At 37.3% G+C, this 26124-nt stretch overlaps 1 protein-coding gene across 13 annotated transcripts in view; it reads left to right on the top strand.

Annotated features, from left to right (window-relative positions):
• TRIM37 (tripartite motif containing 37) overlaps nucleotides 1-26124 on the top strand; it is a 240633-nt gene that overhangs the window by 69620 nt on the left and 144889 nt on the right. For 12 of the 13 annotated variants that reach the window (XM_025440883.3, XM_025440882.3, XM_025440881.3 and 9 more), the window contains 3 exons: nucleotides 5080-5165; nucleotides 13405-13599; nucleotides 21895-22200. In XM_025440883.3, coding sequence (XP_025296668.1) covers nucleotides 5080-5165; nucleotides 13405-13599; nucleotides 21895-22200 — 587 coding nt within the window. The remainder of the gene's footprint in view (nucleotides 1-5079; nucleotides 5166-13404; nucleotides 13600-21894; nucleotides 22201-26124) is intronic. The other variant, XM_049114151.1, reaches the window with a different exon arrangement.

Raw genomic sequence — 26124 nt, 5'->3', positions numbered from 1 at the left:
TGGGTACTAGCCCTTTATCAGATATATCATTTGCAAATATCTTCTCCCATTCCATCAGTTTTCTTTTAGTTTTGTTGTTTGCTTTGCTGTTTCTTCCAGAAGCTTTTTATTTTGCAATAGTCCCAGTAGTTTATCTTTGCTTTTGTTTCTCTTGCCTCAGGAGATATATCTAGAAAAAAGTTGCTATGGCTGATGTCAAAGAAGTTACTGTGTTCTCTTCTAGGATTCTCATGGTTTCAGGTCTCACATTTAGGGCTTTAATCCATTTTGAATTTAGTTTTTTGTGTATGGTATAAGAAAGTGGTCCAATTTCATTCTTTTGAATGTTGCTATCCAGTTTTCCTAACAGCACCATTTGTTGAATAGACTTTTTCCTGTTGGGATATTCTTTCCTGCTTTGTTGCAGATTAATTGACCATATAATTGTGGGTTTATTTCTGGATTTTCTATTCTATTACATTGATCTGTGTGTCTATTTTTATGCAAGTACCATACTCTTTATTACTATAGCTTTGTAATATAACTTGAACTTTGAATATAACTTGAGGGATTTTTTTACCATGTTGTACTTGTCCAGTGTTTTTTTCTGTCTGTTGAAATGATTGTGTTTTTATCCTTTTTCTTATTGATATGATGTATCATGTTGATTGACTTGGGAATATTGAAACACCCTAACAGCCCAGTGGGGGGAAAAATCCCACGTGATTGTGGTAAATGATTTTTTAATGTATTGTTGGGTTCAGTTTGCTAGTATTTTGTTGAGGATTTTTACATCTATGTTCATTATAAATACTAGCCTGTGGTTCTCTCTCTCTCTTTTAAGATTTATTTCTTTTATTTTAGAGAGAGTGCAGTGGGGGAAGAGGGACAGAGGGAGAGAATTTTTAAGCAGACTTCCTGAGTGCAGAGCCCAACAAGGAGCTCCATCGTAGGACCCCTGAGATCATGGTTGGAGTTGAAACCATTACAGTTACACGCTTAACTGAATGAGCCACCCAGACAGCCCATGTGGTTCTTTTTTTTTTTTTTTTTTTTTTTGTGGTGTCTTCATCTGGTTTTGATATCAGGGTAATCATAGCTTCCTAATGAATTTGGAAGTTTTCTTCCTTTCTGTTTTTGGAATAGTTTGAGAAGAATAGATGTATTAACTCTTTCTTAAGTGTTTAGTATTAAAAAAAGGTGGTATAATTCAGTTGTGAAGCCATTTGGTCCTGCACTTTTGTTTGTTGGGAGTTTTGTGTTTTTGGTTTTATAAAAATATTTATTTATTTATTCATGAGAGACAGAGAGGCAGAGACACAGGCAGAGGGAGAAGCAGGCTCCATGCAGGAAGCCCAATGTAGGACTCGATCCCAGGAATTTGAGATCATACCCTGAGCCAAAGGCAGACGCTTAACTGTTGAGCCACCCAGGCATCCTGGTTAGGAGTTTTTTGATTATGGATTCAATTTCTTTGCCCGGTAATCAGTCTGTTCAAATTTTCTGTTTCTTCTTGTTTCAATTTTGGAAGGTTATATGTTTCTAGGAATTTATCCATTTCTTCTTGGTTGCTCAATTTGTTGACATGTGATTTTTTTTATAATACTCTCCAAAAATTGTATTTATGTCACCTTTATTGTTATTTCTCTTCTCTCATTTCTGATTTTATTTTATGTATGTATTTATTTTAAGTTGGTTCTACACCCAAGCTGGGACTTGAACTCACAACCCTTGCATGGGCTCAATAGTCGCATTCACTACTGACTCAGCCAGCCAGGTGGCCTTTGTGATTTTATTTGGGATATTTTCTCTTATTTTCTTGATAAATCTGACTATAGGTTTATCAGTTTTACTGATTTTTTTTTTTTTCAGAGAATCCGCTCCTCATTTCATTGCTCTGTTCTATTAATTTTTAGTTTCTACATAATTTATTTCTGCTCTTAGTTTTTATTATTTCCTTTCCTCTGCTGGTTTAAGTTTTGTTTGTTGTTCTTTTTCTGACCCCTTTAGGTGTAAGGTTAGGTTGTTCATTTAAGATTTTCCTTGCTTTTGGGATCCCTGGGTGGCGCAGCGGTTTGGCGCCTGCCTTTGGCCCAGGGCGCGATCCTGGAGACCCGGGATCGAATCCCACATAGGGCTCCCGGTGCATGGAGCCTGCTTCTCCCTCTGCCTATGTCTCTGCCTCTCTTTCTCTCTCTGTGTGACTATCATAAATAAATAAAAAAATTAAAAAAAAAAAAGATTTTCCTTGCTTTTGAGGTAGATCTGAAGTGCTATAAACTTCCTTCTTAGAACTGCTTTTGCTATGTCCCAGAAGTTTTGAACTATTGTGTTTTCATGTTCATTTGTTTCTATAATTTCTTCTCTTATTTCCTGGTTGATCCATTCATTGTTTAGTAGCATGTTATTTAACCTCCATGTATTTGTGCTCTTTCCAGATTTTTTGGGGGGGTTGACTTCAAGTTTCATAGTGTTTTGGTCAGAAAAGATGCTTGCTGTGACTGATCTTTTGGAATTTGTTGAGGCTTGTTTTGTAGTCTAGTATGTGATCTATTCTGGAGAATGTGGACTTAAAAAGAATGTGTATTCTGTTTTAGGATGGAATGTTCTGAATATATCTGTTAAATTCCTCTCATCCAGTGTGTCATTCAAGGCCATTGTTTCCTTGTTGATATTCTGTTTGGATGATTTTTCCATTGATGTAAGTGGGATGTTAAAGTCCTCTACTGTTCTGGTATTATTATCGATTAGTTCCTTTATTTCTGTTTATTAACTGTTTCATATGTTTAGGTGCTCTTATGTTGGGTGCACAAATATTCATTAATAGTTCTTTGCTCGTTGGCTTGTCCCTTTTATTACTATAACTGTTCTTCTTTGTCTTTTTGACAGTCTTTGTTTTGTTTTAAGAAAGAGCGAGACAGGGTGAGGGAGCAGAGAGAGAGAATCTTAAGCAAGCTGTACACCCATCATGGAGCCAGATATAGGACTCAATGAGTCAACCTGGAGCTCTGTCTCTTGATTCTGTTTCCTATGATCAGAGAGATCATGACCTGAGCTGAAATGAAGATTCGGATGCTTAACGAACTGAGCCATTAAGCACCCCTTACTGGGTGCTTTATATATCTTGTCTAAGTTCACTGGCTGGAGTGTCCAATAGAATGTTGAATAGAACTAGTGAGAGTGGACATCCTTATCTTATTCCTGATCTTAGAGGGAAACTACACCATTAAGTATGCTGTTAGATGTGAGTTTTTTATAGATGCTCTTCATCTGGTTGAGGAGTTCCCTTCTATTCCTTGTTTGTTGAATGCTTTTATGGTGATTTGTTAGATTTTGTCAAATTCTTTTTGTGTTATCTATTCAGATGATTATAATTTTTTTTTATTCTGTTAGTATGATATTTAACTGATTTTTGGATTTTAATCCAACTTTGCATTCCTGAAGTAAATCCCATTCTGCAATGATGTGTAATTCTTTTTATCTTTTTTCTGGATTTTGTTTGAAAGTATTTTTTTTTTTATGCTGTATATTTCTCTGTGGCTATTTTTCAGCCTTTTTCCTCCCCCAGGGAAATATCTCAGAGCTCTAAACCTAGAGTGAGGACAAAAGTGTGATGATTTCTCCTGTTTTAGTAGAGAACCAGTAGGGGTGGACGAGTTAGGGATATACCCTGAGATCTTTTTAGCTTGTCTTCTCATACCTAGAACCTCTGTTTATGAATGACTTGGGACATAATGATTCAGGCCCCACTATTCTTATTATGCTGCGCTCAAGGTGGGGCCTTGGATCTGATTGGAAGAAAAGTATCCCCATACTTGACCACATTTATCCACTTTAGTCTCAGCAACTGTTAGCGAGGGGGAGGATGAGAAATGCTTGTGTTTTACCCCTCCTGGGAATGTAGCCTTCTATTGGAAGGCCTGTGTTCTTGGCTGCACTAGTCTGGAGTAGAATTTCTATATCCAGAAATTGGATACAGAATTGAGAGGGGAAGGAGCAAGTGGTCCTTTTGTTAAGTACCTCAAACTCAACTTTTTTTTTTTTTTACCAGATTTTAACACATTTTCTTGATGAGTTTTTTCATTTTCTATGTGCTCTTAGAACCATTTCCAGAGTCTGTAGATGATTGTTGTAAAAATAACTTTTACCAATGTCAGTGGAGCAGGTCTGCAGAGCTCATTAAGCTGGGAGTTGATCTTGTGACTTCTTTATATACCCCAAACTAGCACTCATTAGAGCTCTTCCATAATAGTACTTTGTCATTACAATAAGGTAATAGTGGATGTCTGACTGGGTCAGTTGGTAGAGCATGTGACTCTTGATCTTGGGGTTGTGAGTTCAAGCTCCACAATGGGCGTAGAACTTACTTTAAATAAATAAGTAAATAAAAACTTTTTAAATTAAAAATTAAAGAAGGTAATAGTGTTTTTTGATAGGAGAGACTTTGTGAAGACTTTGGTAGGAAGCAACACCCTCTTTCTGAAATAACATTTTAAGATAATAGTAGGGTCTTTTTTTTTAAGGTTTTATTTATTCATTTGCAATAAAGTGAGTGCAAGCAGGGGTGGTCAGAGAGAGAGGAAGAAGACTCCCTGCTGGGCAGCGATCCTAACTTGCTCCATCCTGGGACCCTGAGATCATGACTTGAGTCCAAGGCAGACACTTAACTAACTGAGCTTCCCAGGTGCCCCAAGAAAATAGTATTTAATCGTATATAATAATTTGATCATCTTTTCTTTTTGAACCTTAAAATGTCATTTTAAGCCCAATTTCTTACGACTTAGATTTGTATTAATAGTTTGAAGCTATAGTTCTTTGAAGCTATAGTTTCTTCTGCTAACAATGATTCTCAGATTTTCTATTTTAAAAATTAAATGTTGCCAACGCGTCTTGGTATTTTTAAAAAGTAGTCTGAACATTAACACTACCAATACGTATGATAATGACAAAAGCCTCTTTCCTCATTTTTGTATTGAGAATTATATCCTAGTTTACAGGAGAAAGAAAGCTATGCACTACTGTTATGACATTCGTTCAGGTGTGACAAATAATGTTAATTGTCCCTACTCTGTAGGAATAATGAATTTTGTATATTCTTAGGTCTGGAGAAAATGATGTGGAATACAACAACATGGAATTAGAAGAGGGAGAACTTATGGAAGATGCAGCTGCTGCAGGACCATCAGGTACAGAGGCCAAGGAAGATGCACAAGCTGTTCTGTCTTCTCTTTTTTCTTCTCTGATTGTCTCATATTTTAATATATGTCAGCCACTGGTCTACATGGCTAGTGGTATTGGAAGTGCTATATTATAAATATATATATGTTAGAGTATATTTGAAACCTGTAATAACAGCAAACATTTGGTAAGTGTTCTTATGTACCAGGCATTGTGCAAGAACACTTCATGTATACCTTATCTCATTAACTTAAAACATTCTGTGAGATAGATTTTAATATTTTCTGCTTTTTATAGCTATACAAACTGATATGTAGAGAAATTTAAGCAATTTGCTGTCATTCACAATTTAGTAAATCAAAAAGAGGTATTAGTGTTTTGGGTTTGTCTGAATCCAAGGCTCATGGTTTTCTCTACAATGATATACTATCCCTTTTATGATGTATAAGTCCTGTTTGTATATCTAATTTGACTGTAGAATAATATGAATAGATTCATGGAATGTGGCTTACAAAGGACCTTTTTTTTTTTTTTAAGATTTATTTATTTATTTGACAGTGTGTGCACACACACACACACGGGGGAAGGGGTAGTTAGAGGGAGAGAATCCCAAGCGGACTCTCCACCAAGCACCGAGACTGACATAGGGCTCGATACCATGATCCTGAGATCATGATCCTAAGCCTAAACCATGTTTCAGACACTTAACTAAATCACCCAGGCACCTCACAAAGGACCTTTTGAGAGCTCATCTTATTCATGGAAAAACTTGGGGTTTAATTGCCTAGATCATATAAATAGTTGTTGGTAGAACCAGACTAGAACTTCACATCATCTTTTTCTTGGACTCCATTTTTTGCTAGTCCACACTGCTCCTCTTGGGATGAAGTGACTCAAATACTGCTTGTTTTTTTTGTGTGTGTTCTTAGACCTGTTTAATTAAGCGTGCAAATCTTGAGTAGAAGAATATAAGATGCTTTGTACTGCTTCTGCTTTATTGATGTTGCCCTTGGTACAAACACTGGCATATTTATAACATGTTTGGATCACTGAAGGCCTCAGCATTTCAACTTCCACCCATGCTTTTTATTCTTCCTACTTCTCACTTTATTCTAGGTGATCTCACTTATACCTGTATTTCAGTTCTGTCTATATACTGATTACTCTTCAAGTTCTATCTCTAGCCTTTATTTTTCACATGACTTCCAGACCCATGTACCAGTCTGGTTTTGATGTTACCAGACTCAGCATCTTGCAAACAGAAATCATTATCTTTTTATCTGTCTGCCTGCCTGTCAGTAATAGCTCATCATCTTAGTGATTGATCATGTTAATTATTCTTCATATTTTCCTCTAGCTCAAACTCTGCCTTTAATACATTACCCAGATCTGTTGATCCTGCCTCCTCAACAGTACATGAATTCGTTTATTACTTCCCATTCCTTTGCTGTTCCTACTCTAGGCCACTTTCTTTCAAAACAGCCTCCCCTCTGGGTTCCTTGTATTGTTCCTTTCCATTCTGTTTTCCCATAGCATGAGTTCAGAATGAGTTGTTTTTTCCCTTCAAATTTATATCTGATCATGTCACTTCTCTACTTTAAAACCCTTTATTGGATTCCATTAACTTACAGGATAAAGCCAAGTTTGCTAATGGTACAGAAGGCCTTTCATATGATGGCTCCTACTCACTTCTTTAGCCTTACCTCTCTCATACTTTCCTGTATCACTTTTCAGCCCAAAGGAACTTCTTTAATCTTCTCAAATGTGCTTCCCAACATGTTCCTTCTATCTTCTCATACCAGGCATAGTCAACTCCTATTCCTTTTTCATTTTAGCTTGCATTTATTCCTGGAAGCCCTCCTCAGCTGTGTGTCCTTGCTCTCTTTTTCTGCTCTCTCAAATTAACCTATTAGAATAAATATTAAACAATATTATAATTGCTTATTTAGCTACCTATTTTCCCCTTTATCTCTGAGCTTCATGAAGCTCTGGGCCAAGAAATAATGTACATCTTAATTTTGTATCCTGACATTTAACACAATATGGTAACGGATCATTTAATATTTTTCAGATAAATATTGAGTGAATACACTTTGTTTTACTAAGTGCTAAGTGTAATTTTCAAAGTTTGAAATGTATAGAAAAATTCAGAAGCTCTCTTGGTATAAAATGAAGATGGGTGGACTGAGTCAAGGTTACTGAATATTTTTCAACCTTGCAGGGTGTTTTTTCTTAGTTAAATCTATCATTTCCTCTCAAACCATATTATAGGGAAATTTGAAACATTTTTACACATACTGGGTAATGGGTAAATAAAAGTTTATATTTTAATTTATTCATTCATCCACCAGACATTTATTGGATACTTACCTGGAACTGTGTCCTGTTTTACTATCTGGAAGACATCTCTGTTACACTTATGTTCTGCAATTCTGAAATTATTAATCCAATAAATAGTTTTAAAGACCTGTTATAATCCAGATGCTAAGTTGTGGGTGCTGAGGATATAATAGTGAAATATACCCAGTTAATTTTTATTTTGTGCTTTTGGGAATTTTAAATATTTGGTAGACATTTCTTGAATGCCTTCCCTATATCAAGATTTCTGGAAAATACAATGAAAAAGACTTAAGTAATTTATAATCTACCCGTGAATAAATACACGAACACATTGCTAAAAGGTGTAAGACAGTACACATACAAAAGAATTGCAAATTTCTTTAGATACTGCCTCTTCAGGAGGTGGAACATAACTCCCTACCCTTAAATGTGGGCTGTGCTTAGTGACTTGCTTTCATGATAATAGTCCAGAAAGGGAAAAAGTAACTTTATACCAGAGAAATCTGGCAAACTTTATTTTAGCCATTGTTGTCATATTTAACATCATCCATGTTGTCATGTTGATAGCATGTACCCTTGTTATGATTTGTTGAGGATGGTACTTTACACCTGTGATGTTGTCCTCCCCAAAACCCATAAACACAGTCTAACCATGAGAAAAACACCACGTGAACCCTAGTTGTAGGACATTTTACAAAATATGTCACTAATACTTTTTAAAACTGTCAGTATCATTACAAGCAAGAGAATTCTGAGGAACTGCCCCAGACCAGACGAACCTAAAGAGAAATGATCATCTAGATATAATTTGATGTTCTGGATGCCACCCTGGGACATAAGAAATACATTAGGGAAAGATGAATGAAATCTGAATTAAGTACAGAATTTATTAGTTAATATATCAGTATTAGTTCATTAGTTATGATAAATGTACCATAGTGATGAAAGCTGTTGACTGTGCAGAAAGTGTGTCGTGGAATTTACAGGCATGCTCTGGATTATCTTTGCACCTTTTGTAGAAACCTAAAACTACTATAAAATGAAAAGTTTTAATATATAAAAAAGATGATAAAAGCTAAATTAAGGGTGAAGTTGGGCTGAGTGTGGAATGAATTATTACATGTAAATTAGAGAGGGTCCATTTCAAGCCTGTTGTGGTTTATATTTCACAACCACACTATCATCTAAAGAATTATGTCAATGAAGATATTTAGTTGTCCATTATGTAGAAAATTTCTCTTATACAGAAGCTAGGTATGAAGTAAAATAATACATATATTTTTAAGATTTTATTTATTCATGAGAGAGAGAGACAGAGACATAGGCGGAGGGAAAAGCAGGTTCCCTGCAGGGAGCCTGATGTGGGACTCGATCCCAGGACCCCAGGATCACGACCTAGCCGAAGTGAAGGCAGATGCTCAACCACTGACTACCCAGGTGTCCCTGCAGTAAAGTAATATTTATTTAATTTCAATATATAGGTTATATTAAATAAGGCTATATAGCTTGAAGTAATTATTTAATGACTCAGGTGCCTCTTCAAGAATTGCTTTTAGTTTATTGAGTTATTTTCATTTAGTTACAAGAGAACACTTAAAATCATGTGTTGAAAAAGTATCATTCTGAATAAAAAGTATTCTAAAAATATCATTCTTAATCTATAACATTAGCTAGTATTCAAACAACACTAACTGATTAACTTTTCCTTTAAGTATAATTAAATTTGTGCAAATTTATAGGATGCATTTTTCTACATTTCGATTTCTTTTGCAGGTAGTAACCATGGGTATGTGGGTGCCAGTAGCAGAACGTCAAAGATATTAAATAGTAGAATTTGTAGGACTTAGGAGTCTGACTGGATGGGATGGATTTGGTGGGTGTGTGGGGATGATTCCTTAAGGCTTCTGGGTTAGGCTGGGCTCTTACAGAAGATAGTCCAGGAACAGAACATAATTTATTCAGTTTGATCTGTGTTGATTGCAAGAAACCTGTAGGACTAATTAGAAGATCTCAGGTATGTAGTCTGGTCTAGAAAGATACATTGATTTTTTTTTTCCAAACAACATGTCTTATTAATCAGAATAAATAAAAAATTCACAAAAGACTTTCTGTAGTATATAAAGAACTTCTGTAAATCAACAGGAAAAAGATAAGACTACCTTCTAGGAAAAAAAGGACAAAAGACTGGAATAAACACTTCATTGAGGAGGCTGTCCACATGGCCAGTGCACATTTTAAAAAGTACTTAGCCTCTTTCATCAGAGAAATACAAATTGATGATGTGTCCCACTGTGGACCTCTCAAGTTTATTTATCTTAAATAGAGTTTGTTGAGCTAAGCTTCTTGGATGTGTTAGATTAATATTTTTCTCATCATATGGTGGAAATTTTCAATCATTTTTCTTTCATTCATGTTCTTTCTCTTTGCTCTTCTGTGACTCCCATTATATATATGTTGGTACATTTGATGAGATCCCACAGATCTCGGAGACTCTTCATTTTTCTTTATTTTTTTTGGTAAGTGCCAAATAAAAGCCCAATAAGATACCATTGCACACACACTGTAGCAGCTAATATATAAAAATATTTTTTAAACTGGCAATACTAAATGTTGAAAACATGTAGAGAGACGAAAACTCTCATATCTTGCCAGTAGGAATGAAAATTGATACCACAACTTTGGAAAACTGTTGGGCAATATGTGTTTAAGATGAACATACACATACCTTTGTGTGAGCCAAGGCTAGTGAGTAGATTTTTTATAAGAGTATTTAGGGCAGCATCATTCTTTTTTAGGTATTGTCATTGTGTCTCTATGTGTATGTTTTTTAACTTAAGAAAAATAAATATAGGGATGCCTGGGTAGCTCAGCGGTTGAGTGTCTGCCTTTGGCTCCAGGTATGATCCTGGGGTCTGGGATTGGGTCCTGCATTGGGCTTCTTGTGGGGAGCCTTCTCACTCTGCCTGTGTCTCTGCCTCTGTCTCTCATGAATAAATAAATAAAATCTTTAAAAAAGAAAAAGAAATGCAGTTTATAACCAAGTAAAGGATGTGAGAAAGCTGGTTTAGAACTAGACTGTGTAGGACCTTGAATGTCATGCTCCTGCACACAGGCACTATGATAAAATGAGGAACTTCAGTAGATCAGTGTGACATTTTAGCAAGGGCATAGCTCAAGAGGTGGGGGACCTGTCATTGATACATTTACTTTTTTATGAGTTTTATATTTTTTTCATGTGACCTTCAAGAGCAGTTTATCTACTGAGAAATTCAGTAGCTTTATTCTTAGCAGCCAAAGACTGGAAGCAACCCAGATTCTTCACATATAGAATAAAGAAGGAAATTGGGATATATTAATATATGGGATGCCACCCAGCAATAATGTAAATGAATAAACTGCTACATACAGCAGTATAGATGAATCTCATGAATATAATGTTGAACAAACAAGCAGGATATTAGAGTACATACTATCATTTCATTTATATAAAGTTCAAAACCAGGCAAAATTTTTCTATGGTATTTAATTCAGGATGGTTACCTTTGGAGAGGAAAGTTAGCAATTTTAGGAGACATGGGATTTGGGGGTCACTGGTACTTTGTGAACATTTATTAGGCTGTATACTTTGTATTGAGACAGACCTATATATACAACATCCAGAACGATGGCAGTATCAGCTCTGAGAAAGGGAAACTGAAATAGATGCTCAAGTCTTTGATGCCTGTGGATAGTGAGTAGAAAGGATGGGAAGATGGGATGGAGGGAATAGCCAAAGGGCATAAACCACGAAAGAAAGGAGTTTTTGATCATTGATGAAGGCCTTGGAAGAGTATTGAGAAACAGGAATGTGCTAGTGTTAAATGGGTCCATGTAATGTGGAAAAATGAGCAACTTTTAATTTTTAAAGAAGAACCAGATACCAGGGCAGTAGCTACAATACACAGGGCCACTGAATAACTATTATCCAGTCGGAACCGCCTGGGCAGCTTTTTAGAAAAAAATTCTCAATCCCACTCCAGCATATTTCTCAGACATTTGTGGTGGAGCTAGCAGTCTGTAATTTTAAAAACTCCTCCCAAATGCAGTTTGATTTGGAAACTTCCTAGTAAAGGAAAAGGGTTAAGATACAGTTTCAAGGTGGAGAGGGGATAGTGTTCTTTTTTTTTTTTTTTTTAAAGAGTTCAGCTTTTTCTTGAGCACATTACAAAGGTAATCAAAAAAGACCAAAGCGCATGTCATCATCAGATTCATCTGATTCTTCTTTCTTTGCTTCCACTTTCTTTTTTCGCCTTCTGTCCACAATTATATTTTATTCCTGTTGTGAATAGGGGTGTGTGTGTGTGTATGTGTGTGTGTGCGCGCGCGCGTGCGCGCTTGTTCCAGTTCCTTGCTTCCACTTTCTTTTCCTCAGCCAGGGCAGCAGTAATAGAGGGGCCACGACCTCCTGGTGTCCTAGTATCCACCAGCCTCTGCATTTCAAAAGAGGCTCCTGATGTTGACATAGGCCAGGGCCTTTGCAAACAACACTGGCCAGAAAGGTTCAACGTTTATACCAGATCCTTTATTTTTTGTATTTATTTATTTTAAAGATTTTATTTATTTATTCATGAGAGAGAGAGAGAGAGAAAGAGAGAGAGTGGCAGAGGGAGAAGCGGGCTCCATGCAGGGAGCCCGACATGGGACTCGATCCCAGGAATCCAGGATCACGCCCTGGGCCGAAGCAGGCGCTAAACCGCTGAGCCACACAGGGATTCCCATACCAGATCCTTTAATGAGGACATTGATCTTATCCTCCATGGATGTCACTTCATCATTGTTGCAGAATGAGGGCCAAGGTGCTGGTGAGCTCCTGGGTTGGAGGCTGTGGTGCACGTGAATGCTGAGTGGCACTGTCAGACGTGGTGCTAGTCCCCAGATGAAGTGAGAGCCTCACTCCAGTGTGGCCTTTCTTGGATGCACTGAGCACCTTTGTAGAGGTTGAGGGAAAGAGGAGTTTTCTGCTATATTTTAATAGGACTTTCAGGGGGTACCAAGTCTGGGAAGAAAAATTTGCAGTGGGATGATATCCTCAGAAGAGGAAGTTGGAAAAGGTGAGGATGTGAATATCGATGAAACACATAGAAATAAATAATTGGCTTGAAGCTTCGGAATGATTGGAATTTTTCTCCTGAGTTACTTCGTTCCAGATCTCTCGGAGAAATACTCATGAATAGTTAGGACCTGATTATTTTGTGTTATTTTTATATTACTTATTTTAAGACGTTACATGTAATATTTTAAAATTTTGAGTTTCTTTAGAATACATTTAAATAGTTTTCTTGAAGGAGGTCAGTTTAACCACCATTTCCATACCTAATATTTGCTAGTTATTGTATTAGGCACTAGAGAAAAATCAAGTGGCTTCTTTAGCTTAAGGAGCTTAGTGCAATATAGGTGATGGAGATAGGACACTGCTCACAGGTGTCAATACTGTGCATCAGTCTGAAAACTTGAGAAGATTACTGTTTTGGTGTCTAGTTCCTTGGAATCTGTGATACTGTGGAGATATATGTCTTTTAAGACCACCGGATTATAGGACATACTCTCTTTCCTTCACCCTCATCCCCCTGATTATACATATTGTATATGCTACCACCTTTCTATTTCTAGGGCTGAGGATGGGATTGAAGGTTCTTCCTAAATTCTGGATAGTAATGAGTCCAGTGCTTAGTCACTGTGCTTATGTTCACCTCTCTGGCAATCTGGCTTCTCCTTTCCGCATCTCATCATGTTGTTACACCAACTCCTAAAAGATAGGTCCATAGACAAGTATTCAAACACACTAATTGATTTACTTTTCCCTTAAGTATAACTAAATTTGTGCAAATTCATTGCATGCATTTTTCTACATCTCTGTTTCTTTTGCAGGTAGTAATCATGGCTATGTGGGTGCCAGTAGCAGAATGTCAAGAAGAGCACATTTATGTTCTGCTGCTACCAGTAGTTTATTAGACATTGATCCATTAATTTTAATACATTTGTTGGACCTTAAGGACCGAAGTAGTATGGAGAATTTGTGGGGCTTACAGCGTCGCCCACCTGCTTCACTTTTGCAGCCCACAGGTAAAGTATTAACAATAATTTCTCCTTTTTCTGTGATTCTTGAAAAAAACTCTTGATTTTAATCCAAGTGTCTCATTTAAGTCTTGGAACACAGTATCTTTCTATAGTAAAATGATTTTTCATTATATGTCATAAAAATGATATATCAATCAAATTAATTTTTTGGTTGCTATTGTTAAATGACGTTTGGTACAATAATGTCATAATGCCTATTAGAATGTTTGTATATGATTTGGCATTGAGATTGTACCTGATTGACAGTTTGATTTATATAAAGTACTGTTGCCCTCTTTGTGAAGTTTTGCAGGACTCATGAATACCCTGACTTCTAAGTGGAACTGTGTCTAAACTGAATATAAAAAAATATGATTTCATGCTTTGATGTTCCGTAGCCTAAAAATGTATACCAGTTAGCATCAGTGTTGTATCTGCAAAGGTTATTAAAGAGAAATTACATCTGTGTCACTGTAATGTGATGCACACACACACACGATGTTTAGTCAAACCTGGACTTTTTTGAAACTCTTAGGCATAGTCATTTTGAACAGCTAAGAATTTATCTTTAAATGCCACATTTTAAAAACCATTTTTTAAGCTTTCTAAAATATACTCCATATTTTCCTACTCTCTTAAACAATAGTGTTACACAAATCAGATATCAGTGATTTAATACAGTGATCTTGATGCTGCTTTAAAGCAGCAAAACTCAAAAAAAAAAAAAAACCAGCAAAACTCAGTTTTCAAAGTCTGAGACAGAGCTTCAGTGTAGAAAACAGAGCTGCTCTAGTTGGGGTTGGGGGTTATCTTAGAGCCTGAACTATTTAGGCTTCTTTCTAACGTATACTTCCTGGAAGTCTGAGTCTTTAATTTGAAATACTGTCTTCAATCATGTTATGAAATACTTGCCTTTTCTCTGTGATCCAAGTACATTTTATATTGTGCTTTTGTAAAAATTTATCACACTGTATATAATTTTATATTATTTTTCTGTGGTATTTTTATTATAAAAATTGGAAAGTAAAGAAAATTACAAAGAAAATAAAAATCAGGGCAGCCCAGGTGGCTCAGCGGTTTAGCGCTTCAGCCCAGGGCCTGATCCTGGAGATCCGGGATCGAGTCCCACGTCAGGCTCCCTGCATGGAACCTGCTTCTCCCTCTGCTTGTGTCTCTGCCTGTCTCTCTCTCTCTCTCTCTCTCTCTCTCTCTCTTCTTTCTCAATGTGTCTCTCATGAATAAATAAATAAAATCTTTCAAAAAAAAAAAGTCAACACTTAACCAACGGAGCTACTGAAGCGCCCCAAAGGAAATTTTTGCATTAGGTTTAAAACATCTCTATCCTTTAATCCTATAACTTCACTTCTAGGACTGTATCCCAAAGAGAAAACAGAGTTGTTTGAAAATATCCAACAATACGCTTAAGTTTGAAAAATTCTAGTTTAGCCATGTATATTTTTATAGACAGGCAAAATCATGTTTTTGAAAAATATTCAATGTCATTAGAAAAATAAATGCAAACTGTTTACAGAATAAGATCTCAGTTATCTAAAAATTAGTTTTCTGTGTAAAATTAATATAAATGAAGTGACCTGAGTTTCAAATTCAAGTGTTCAGAATGCTGAACACAAGGAAGAGGGTAGTAGAGAGGAAGAGCAAGACTTTATAAACATCTTGAGTTTGACATGCCAGTGGGATATCAAAGAAGAGATGCTTAATAGACAGCTAAAAATTAAAAACTGGAATATAGGCAATTATTTGCCTAGGGAGTGAGGCAAAAGAGAGTTTTAAGAAAATTTTAACAAGAAAAGGGCTAGGGATATGATTTTGGTGAACATCTTTTTATTGTGTGTGTAGAAGATGAACAAGATCAAAGAGCCTTTGGAAGGGAGAGAAACCAAGGAAATGGAGTCATGAAAACCAGTTGAAGATAACCAGAGGATATTAGAAGCTAATGTTGCAGAAAGATCCAGCCTTTTTATTAAAATATTTACTTGGATTTCAATGTTCATTTTGGTTCTTTGCTTATTCTTCTCAATCTGTATTGAGAAAGAAATTCTCTTTTTTTCTTTCTTACTGCATGCTCTTTTTCTTATCTTACTGCATTAGCTAAGACTTCCAGTACAGTGTTGAGAAGGATTGGTGAAAGGGGACATATTTGCCTTTTCTGATCTTGGTGGGAAAGTTTCAGGCTTTTCACCATTAAGTATGATGTTACCTGTAGGTTTTTCAAAGCTATTCTCGATCAAGTTGAGGATGTTTTCCTCTATTCCTAGTTTACTAAGAGCTGTTTGTTTTGTTTGTTTTTTAATTCATGAATAGATATTGGATTTTGTCAAATGCTTTTTCTGCATCTGTTGATACCATGTGAGGATTATATTTATTGATTTTCAAATGTCAAACCAGCCTTGCATACCTGGGATAAATCCCACTTAGTCGTGGTTTATAATTCTTTTTATACACTGTTACATTCAATTTGCTAATATTTTGTGGGAGGTTCTTGTATTTCTGTTCAGGAGAGATAGTGGTCTGTAGTTTTCTTGTGTTGTCTTTGGTTTTGATATGACAGCAGTATCTCATAGATTGAGTTTGAAGTATTCCTTCTACTTCTGTTCTTGGTGATAATGGAAAGTAGATATAGACCTCTTCATATTGTCTATTTCTTCGATTTTTGGCAGATTGACTTCTTATTTTTTTAATTTTTTAAAATTTATATTCAGTTAATTAACATATGATATATTTTTGGCTTCAGAGGTAGAGGTCAGTGATTCATCAGTCTTTCATAATACCCAAGTGCTCATTATGTCACATGCCCTCCTTAATGTTCATTACCCAATGACCTCATCACTCCTTGCCCTCCAGCAACCCTCAGTTTGTTTCCTATGATTAAGAGTCTCTTATGGTTTGTCTCCCCCTCTTATTTCATCTTGTTTTATTTTTCCCTCCTTTCCACTCTGCTCCTCTGTTTTGTTTCTTAAATTCCACATATGGGTGAAATCATACGATAATTGTCTTTCTCTGATTGGCTTAGTTCACTTAGCATAGTACCCTCTAGTTCCATCTACGTCATTGCAAATAGCAAGATTTCCAATGTGTGTATACACACACACACACACACACCCCACATCTTCTCTATCCATTCATCTGTCACTGGACATCTGGGCTCTTTCCATAGTTTGACTATTGTAGGAATTGCTGCTATAAACATTGGGATGCAGATGTCCCTTTGGACCACTACTGTTGTATCTTTGGGGTAAATCCCTGGTAGTTCAGTTGCTGAGTCATAGGATAGCTCTGTTTTCAACTTTTTGAGGAACCTCCATACTGTTTTCCAGAGTGGCTGTACCAGCTTGCATTCCCACTAAATATACAAAGGTTCCCCCTTTCTCTGCATCCCTACCAACATTTGTTGTTTCCTAACTTGTTAATTTTAACCATTCTGATGGTGTGAGGTGGTGTGAGGGTCCAATATTAAATCATTGTGGTTTTGATATATATTTCTCTGATGCTGAGTGATGTTGAGTATTTTTTCATGTGTCGGCCATTTGTATATCATCTTTGGAGAAACGTCTGTTCATGTCATCTGCCCATTTCTTGACTGGATTTTTTTTCTTTGGGTGTTGAGTTTGATAAGTTCTTTGATAAGTATAGATTTTAGATACTAGTCCTTTATCTTCTCCCATTCTGTATGTTGTCTTTTGCTTTTGTTGACTGTTTCCTTTGCTGTGCTAAAGCTTTCTATCTTGAAGAAGTCCCAGTAGTTCATTTTTGCCTTTGTTACTATTGCCTTTGGAGATGTGTGTAGCAAGAAGTTGCTGCAGTCGGGGTCACAGAGGTTGCTGCCCCGGGTTCTCTAGGATTTTGATGGATTCCTGTCTGATAGTTAGGTCTTTCATCCATTTTGAGTCTATTTTTGTATATGGAGTGAAGAAATTGTCCCGTTTCATTCTTCTCTACGTGGTTGTCCAATTTTCCCATTGGTTGAAGAGACTGTCTTTTTTTCCATTGGATATTCTTCCTGTTTTGTCAAAAATTAGTTCACCATTGAGTTGAGGGTCCATTTCTGGGTTTTCTGTTCTTTCCAGGTAGATTGTCTTTCAAGGTATTGGTCCATTACATCTAGGTTGTCAAAAATTTATTGGCCTAGAGTTGTTCATAGTTCCCTTTATTTTCTTATTCTTTCTTTTAGTACGTATTGAGTGAACCTATTATGTATCAGACTCACTGCAAGTTCATGTTCTTAACCACTATACTATAAAAGGAGCATTTTAAGAGGCATTGGGGTATGAATGATAGATAATATAATTGAATCAAGTTTTATGGTACATGTAATGGTAAATAGAAAGTTAGGTGGGGTTATTTTGTGAAAGGTGTTGCATGCTAGCCTAAGAAATGATGCATAGTGGGCATTGGGGAATCATTGTTGCAGTTTAGGAGTAGTTTGATTCAGGATGCTTTTAGAATGCTGCCAGTGCCCAGAAAACTATCAGAAATGGAAGTTAAATAAGGGTAGTACTATTGTAGAAATTTATTTCAGTGGTTCCTACTATGAGAGGGCAAATTAATACATTTCTGGCTATTTTCTCAATCATTATATGCTCTAAAAATATATGGATTTTGAGGTAAGGTCTTCAGAATCATCTGACATTATACGATTTATTTATTCATGATAGACATAGAGAGAGAGAGAGAGAGGCAGAGACACAGGCAGAGGGAGAAGCAGGCTCCATGCCGGGAGCCCGACGCGGGACTCGATCCTGAGACTCCAGGATCGCGCCCTGGGCCAAAGGCCGGCGCCAAACTGCCGAGCCACCCAGGGATCCCCTCATCTGACATTATAAAAGTTCTACTTAACCTCTAAGGTATACACTAATCTGCTTTATATATAATTAAGATTTTAATTGTAGCATGGCAATAGTAATATGTGGAATCTCGTGAAGTTGGAGTTATAGGGTTTGGCAACCAGGTAGAATATGGTATAGAGGACTCTGAAGAAGTTTAGGTGACCAGGATGGTAGTAGCATTGATAGATATTGAAGTCTAGAGGAGAAGTTTTAGAGAATTGTCAGTCTTGAAGGCTATAACTGAATGACAGGAAAGAATTATTACAGATGAAACTCACTCCTTTTTTTTCTTTTGAGAGAGAGGGAGAGAGCAAGAGAGTGAGCATTAGGGGCAGAGGGAGAAGCAATCTCCCTGCTGAGCAGGGAGCCTGATGCAGAGCTCAATCCCAGGACCCTGGGACCATGACCTGAGCCAAAGGCAGATGCTCAACCAACTGAGCCACCCAGGCAATTCTAATTAACTTCATAACCTGTCACATTCAGGAAGGTTTTGTATTTTCAGTTTCTTTAAATTGTCAAGTTCCTGTGGTAGAAGATCCCATTACGCTTTCCTGTCTTGGCAGTTATCGTATGGTACTGAAATTATTTTTCATTTTTCCAGTTGGATTGTGAGCTTTGTGAGGACAAAGACTGAGGTTTCATCTTGTTCACTGTCGTATTCCCTGACCAGCACAGTGCCTAACATTTGAAACAGGCTTGGTTGTCTGATTATCAAATGAAGGAGGTTTGTCTAAAAATTTTTTTTTTTTGTATTTTCCCATTTGGGATTTTCACTTTTTAAAATCCTTGTCAGTTTCTAGTAATAAACTGAACCATGTGACTTAATACAGATTTAAGTCCATGTAGATGTGGGGTGCAAGATTTAATCAGTAAAGACTTTATTTAGCGAAACATTTTGAATATTTTATGCCATAGGTTAGCCTGGAATACAAAGATCACTAAGATGTAATCGGCACCCTTAAGTTGTTCACAGTCTGTATGTTTGTCTTTCTTACTGTAAGGTGACAAGTGCTGCAATGGAAGTATATTCCAAGTACTATAGAAAATTAGGTAAGAATTGATTTGAAAGAAGAGAAGGCAGTTGGTGGTTTAAGTGCCTAAAGGAGTAGACATTTCAGATGTCCTCTGATGAGTGTGGGTTAACAGAGAAAGCAAAGGAAATAAGACATGTGTAAAGTATAGAAGTGGGATATAGCATTGCCTGTGGATTACAGAGTTTCAAGTAATATCAAAACATTGGGATATGTTTGGGGTAGAGGCAGAAGATAAAGCCACTAAAAATGAGATAATGGGCCTCAGATGCGAGGCTGGTGCTCTCACGAATGATTGTAAGCAGGAAAGTAATATCTGATTAGTGTTTTAGAAAACAATTTCTGACATCTTGGTGGAAAGAGTTTGGATGGGGACTATACCACAGAATGCTTTTTTTTAATTTATTTTTTAATTCATGAGAGACAGAGAGAGGCAGGGAGCCCAATGTGGGACTTGATCCTGGGACTCCAGGATCACACCCTGGCCAAAGGGAGGCACTCAGCTGCTGAGGCACCTAGGCGTCCCAGAATGCTTTTCATAAACATTGAGTCTTCTCAATGTTTATGAGCCTCATGACAGCCCTGTTAGGTATATATTATTATCTCCATTTTCCAAATAAATAATGGACTCAGAAGTTGGCAGGTTTCTATAAAGTTACAGCAACAAAATGGTAGATCTGAGACCAAATCCTGGGTTTCTAAAATCTCTCCTTACTTCATTTATAAAAATTCTTTCTAGGGGTGTCTGGGTGCATGGCTGTTTAAGCATCCAACTCTTAATTTTGGCTCAGGTCATGATCTCAGGGTTGTGGGATCAGGCCCCATGTTGGGCTGCGTGCTGAGTGTGGAGCCTGCTTAAGATTCTCCCTCTGCCTCTCCCCTACCACAGAATAAATAAAATGAAATGAAGATAAAAATAGAATTTAGTTATCTCAGAGAACTAATATGAGAGAATTAAATGAGATAATCTGACATTCAGTAAGTTCTGGATGTTTCTTAAATAAACAAAGGCAGTAAAATCTTCCTATCAAGATAGAAGAATCTTGCCCAGAAGACTTTTGGCTGAAAGTGAGTCATGAATCCACTTTAAACACTGTCAGACCCGGTGGCGCAGTGGTTTAGCGCTGCCCACAGCCCAGGTCGTGATCCTGGAGACCCTAGATCAAGTCCCACGTCAGGCTCCCTGCATGGTGCCTGCTGCTCCCTCTGCCCCCTCTGCCTGTGTCTCTGCCTCTCTTTTTCTGTGTGTCTCTATGAATAAATAAAGTCTTTAAAAAAAAAAATTAAACACTGTCAGAGGAATGAACTTACTAAACCATTCCTGAACCCATATGCCCTGGGGCCAAAGGAGGGAGCTCACCTACTTGAGCACCTGACCGCCTGATACCCAAACACAGTCTGAGTCCTTTTGAAAAGGCAGAAGTTGGGAGATGGCTGTAGACAAGGTCTACTTTTTCCTCTACTTCCTCTTCTGTGGTAGAAGGTTGCTGCAATGTGTAGGCAGGTTTAGGTGTCATTCCTGCTAATGAGGACTTGTTCTTTGTCTAATTAATGCGTATTAGTTCCCCGTTTTTTGTTTTTTGGGGGATAGTGCTTGGTTTCTTTTTGCTTTGAGTCCATCATAACGTTCTTTGATTTTCAAAATCTGCCTCTCCTTTTAATGTTTGCAGGGTGGGTGGGTGAGTTGAAAAATCTTTCTCTGGGAAGAGACTACAGAGACTCAGTGACAAGGAACTATTCCTTCATGATGTTCCATGGCACTTAATAGTAACTACATTTCACAACTTTTTAAAGTTAGTTGGAATGTATGTATTTGTATATACTATGTATAGCAGATTTGACTGTTTGGCTTCTAGGGTTTTTTTTTTTTTCTTCATTTTTTCAATTATGAAGATGAAAGCTCAGTGTAGGAATTTGAGAAAAATGGAGAAGTATAAAGAAGAAAGCACAGGCAGTAGGGCAGCTTTTTTAGACTTTTATAATTAAATAACTCAGATTTGAGTGGTTATAATGTGACCCAGATTCTAACTTTGAAGATCTGAATAGTTAGGATACTTAAATCTTTATTTTCATTAATGGAATTTAATGTATGCTTTTATTATTAATACCTTAGTTTTTTTTTTTTTTTAAGATTTATTTATTCAGAGAGAGAGAGAGAGAGAGGCAGAGACACAGGCAGAGGGAGAAGCAGGCTCCGTGCAGGGAGCCCGACGTGGGACTCGATCCCGGGTCTCCAGGATCACAGCCCGGGCTGCAGGCGGCGCTAAACTGCTGTGCCACCGGGGCTGCCCAATACCTTAGTTTTTTTTACACATCATTTGTATATATTGACAGTATAGAATGATTTCATGAATGTTAAAGGCTGTATTTTTAAAAAAAATTTTTTTAAGCCTGTATTAACATAACTTGTAACTTTGTCTCTAAAGCATCATATTCTCGAAAAGATAAAGACCAAAGGAAACAGCAGGCAATGTGGAGAGTTCCCTCTGATTTAAAGATGCTGAAAAGACTCAAAACTCAAATGGCTGAAGTTCGATGTGTGAAAACTGATGTAAAGAATACACTTTCAGAAATCAAAAGCAATGCTGCTTCTGGAGACATGCAAGCAGGCCTTTTTTCTGCTGACCAGGCAGCTCTAGCTGCATGTGGAACCGAAAACTCCAGCAGATTACAGGATTTGGGAATGGAGCTCTTGGCAAAGTCATCAGTTGCTGGTTGTTACTTACGAAACTGTAAGTGGTAAAGATCCTATTATTAGTGTCATTTTCCCTGTGTCATTTAGGAAGCTAGAGAATGGGTTATTTTTGGAATAATATTATTTGTCTTTCATACAACAAATTAAGACTACAAATATATACAGCCTTTTCTCCCACTCAAAACTGACTGAATCACAGAGGGGAGACTGCTAGGAGATAAGTCATAGAGGAGGCAGAGTCTCTATCAGGTATGGACTTGTAAGACCTAGATAAGGAGTTTGAGTTTTATTCTGATTTTAGGATGAAGTCTCTAGAGAATGAAAATGAGGGTAGGGGGCATTTATGATTTGATTTACCGTTTACAAAGATTACTTGTTATATGGAGAAGGGTCTGAAAGGGGTTGAGGAGGAGTTGTAAAACAGCCTATAACAATAGCGTGTGTGAAATATGGTGCCCTATTCTAGAGTTACTACAGTGAGTAGATAGACTTGCTCATAGTCTAGCAGCCCTTCTTGACTGAGGTTCCCATCTTTGTTAATTCCCTCAAGGATGGTATATAACTATTACTATTTTAGATACATGGGAGAGAAGTTGGTTCATTACTCAAAACCAATATTTTAGACCAAGAGGGTTCAGTTCTTTCCCACAACCCTGGCAAGAAAGGCTAGATAGTGTTGTGTAGGGCAAGAAAAAAAATAAGACTGATGTTTAAGTTTTTGTTCCAGCAACTTAGTGACTGGTACTATCATTAATTTGGATGCAAATCAAATAAGGAAAAGGCTAGTGTGGGGTTTGGGAGGGGTGGGGGCAAGAAATTAGGATTTCTTGTTGAAATATCTTAGGTTATTAGGTTTAAGATGTCTCCTAGTTATTCTGGTAAAAATATCTTCTAGGCAGGTGAATGGTACATAAATCTGAACCTTAGGAGGTCACAGCTGGATATAAATAGTGGGGGCAGCCTGGGTGGCTCAGCGGTTTAGCGCTGCCTTCAGCCCAGGGTATGATCCTAGAGACTGGGATCAAGTCCCATGTCGGGCTCCCTGCATGGACCCTGCTTCTCCCTCTGCCTGTGTCTCTGCCTCTCTCTCTCTCGAATAAATAAAATCTTGATTGATAGATAGATAGATAGATAGATGGATGGATGGATGGAAATCAACAGTATCAGATGCTGTTTAAAATCAGGGACTGGGGCAGCCCGGGTGGCTCAGCGGTTTAGTGCCACCTTCAACCCAGGGCCTGATCCTGGAGACCTGGGATCGAGTCCCGCGTTGGGCTCCCCTGCATGGAGCCTGCTATTCCTTCTGCTGTGTCTCTGCCTCTCTTTCTCTGTGTTTCTCATGAATAAATAAGTAAAATCTTAAAAAAAAAAAAACCACTAATTAATTAGAAAAAACTATAAGGGACAATATCTCCAGAAAGGAACAGTGGTCATGCCATTGAGAGGTGTCAAGTTGAAGTGTAGGTGGCTCCTTTAAGAATTTTAGATATTTTTAAATTCAGTAGCCACTGTCCATTCACAGAACTTTTTTCATCTTGTAAAACTGATATTCTGTACGCTTTAAGTAATAATTCCACCCCCACCCCTGTCAACCACTGTTCCACATTCTGTTTCTATGAACTTGACTTCTAGATATCTCACATAAGTGGAACCATACAGTATTTGTCTTTTAGTGTCTGGCTTATTTTTTTTCACATAATGTTTTCAAGGTTTATCCATATTGTATTATGTGTCAGAAATTCATTTCTTTTTAAGGCTCCATTGCATGTATATACCACATTTCATCTATCCATTCATACATTGATGGACATTTGGGTTGGTTCCATCTTTTGGCTATTGTGACTAATGCTGTTATGAATACCTGTGAGAGTCTCTACTTTCAGTTCTTTTGGGTATATACCCAAAATGGTATTGCTGAATCATAGGATAATTCTATCCTCAATTTTTTTTTTAAGATTTTATTGATTTATCTGACACAGAAGGAGAGTGGAAGGGAGAGGGAGAAGCTTGGCAGGGAGCCTGACATGGGGCTCAATCCCAGGACCCCAAAGTCAGACACTTAACTGACTGAGACACCCAGGCACCACTCTGTGTTCAATTTTTAAAAGAAAATTTACCACAATCTGTTAAACAAAATCTACTGTCTTAACCTCTTTAAGTAGTACTGTTCAGTGGCATTGAGTATATATGCACATTGTGCTGCCATCACTACCATCTGCTGAACTCTTTTTATCTTGCACAACTGACTCTCTGTATCTGTTAAACAATAACTAACTCTCTACTGTTCCTCCTTCCAGGCCTGGGAGCCACTATTTACTTCTTGTCTCTAAATTTTATTACTCTAGGTACCCTGTATAAGTGGAAACACACTTTTGTGTCTGGCTTATTTCACTTACTGTAATGTCCTCAGGGTTCATCCATGTTGTAGCATGTGTCAGAATTCTCTTCCTTTTTGTGGCTAGATAGTACTCCGTAGTGTGTTGGTATATATACCACTTTCTGTTTATCCATTCATCCTTTGATGGACACTAGATTGTCACCACTTTTTGGCTGTTGTGAATAATGCAGCTGTGAAGATGGGTGTTCATCTCTTCAAGACCTTGCTTTCCATTTTTCTGGACATACGTAAAAGAGTTGCTGGATCATATGTTAATTCATTTTTTAAGTTTTTTAGGAACTGCCATACTGTTTTCTATAGAGATTGCACCATTTTACATTCCTACCTAATAGTGCACAAGGGTTCCAGTTTGTCCACATCTTCCTCATCACTTACAATTTTACGGTTTGGTTTTGTTTTTGTTTTTTTTTTATTTTTTTTAAAGTATTTTTTTTCAATTTTTTTTATTTATTTATGATAGTCACAGAGAGAGAGAGAGAGAGAGAGAGACAGAGACACAGGCCGAGGGAGAAGCAGGCTCCATGCACCAGGAGCCCGATGTGGGATTCGATCCCGGGTCTCCAGGATCGCGCCCTGGGCCAAAGGCAGGTGCCAAACCGCTGTGCCACCCAGGGATCCCTGGTTTTGTTTTTGATAAAAGCCATACCAACGAGTGTGAAGTGGTATCTTAACTATCTTATTGTGCTTTTGATTCACATTTATCAGTGATGTTGAACATTTTATAGTGTTCATCAGACATTCGTATATATTTCCATTTCATTGGAGAAATGTCCATTCAGGTCCTTTGCCCATTTTTGAAATGGGGTGCCCCCCCCCGAGATTTTATTTTTTTAAATGTGGGGCTTTAACTTACAACCCTGAAATCAAACAGAAACTTTTACCATCAAAAGATAGCATCAACAGAGTGAAAAGGCAACCCACAGAATAGGAAAAAGTATTTGCAAATCATATATTTGATAAGGGATTTTTTTTAAGGATATATTTATTTGAAGGAGAGAGAGTGCGCACACATACATGTGGTGGAAGGGGCAAAAGGGAGAAGGAGAGAAAGAGAATCTCAAGCAGTCTCCCCACTGAGCCAAGAGCCCTATACAGGGCTCAATCTCACAGTGCAGGGCTTGATCTCATGACCATGAGATCATGACCTGAGCCAAAATCAAGAGTCTGATGCTTAACCAACTTCACCACCCAGGCGTCCCAAGAGTTTTATAGCTTTAGATTCATGTATTTATAAATGTCCTGGATCTGTTTTTAGTTAATTTTGTATATTGTGTTAGGCCCAACTTCATTTCTTTGTGGATATCAGCTTTCCTGGCACCATTTGTTGAGAAGATTTTTCCTCTCATCATTGAATGAACTTGATACCCTTGTTAAAAATCATTAAAGGGATTCCTGGCTGGCTCAGTCAGTAGAGTGTGTGACTCTTCAATCTGAGGGTTGTGAATTCGAGCCCCATGTTGGAGATAGAGATTACTTTAAAAAAAAAAAAAAGAAATAATTTGAACATATAGGTAAACATTTATTTCTGAACCGTGTGTGTTTATTAGCATTGGATATATTAAT

Source organism: Canis lupus, chromosome 9 (assembly GCF_003254725.2).
Source record: "Canis lupus dingo isolate Sandy chromosome 9, ASM325472v2, whole genome shotgun sequence".
In the NCBI taxonomy this organism is placed as follows: Eukaryota; Metazoa; Chordata; class Mammalia; order Carnivora; family Canidae; genus Canis; species Canis lupus.
Note: the sequence above shows the minus strand (reverse complement) of the source record. Positions and strands in the feature narration are given on the sequence as shown.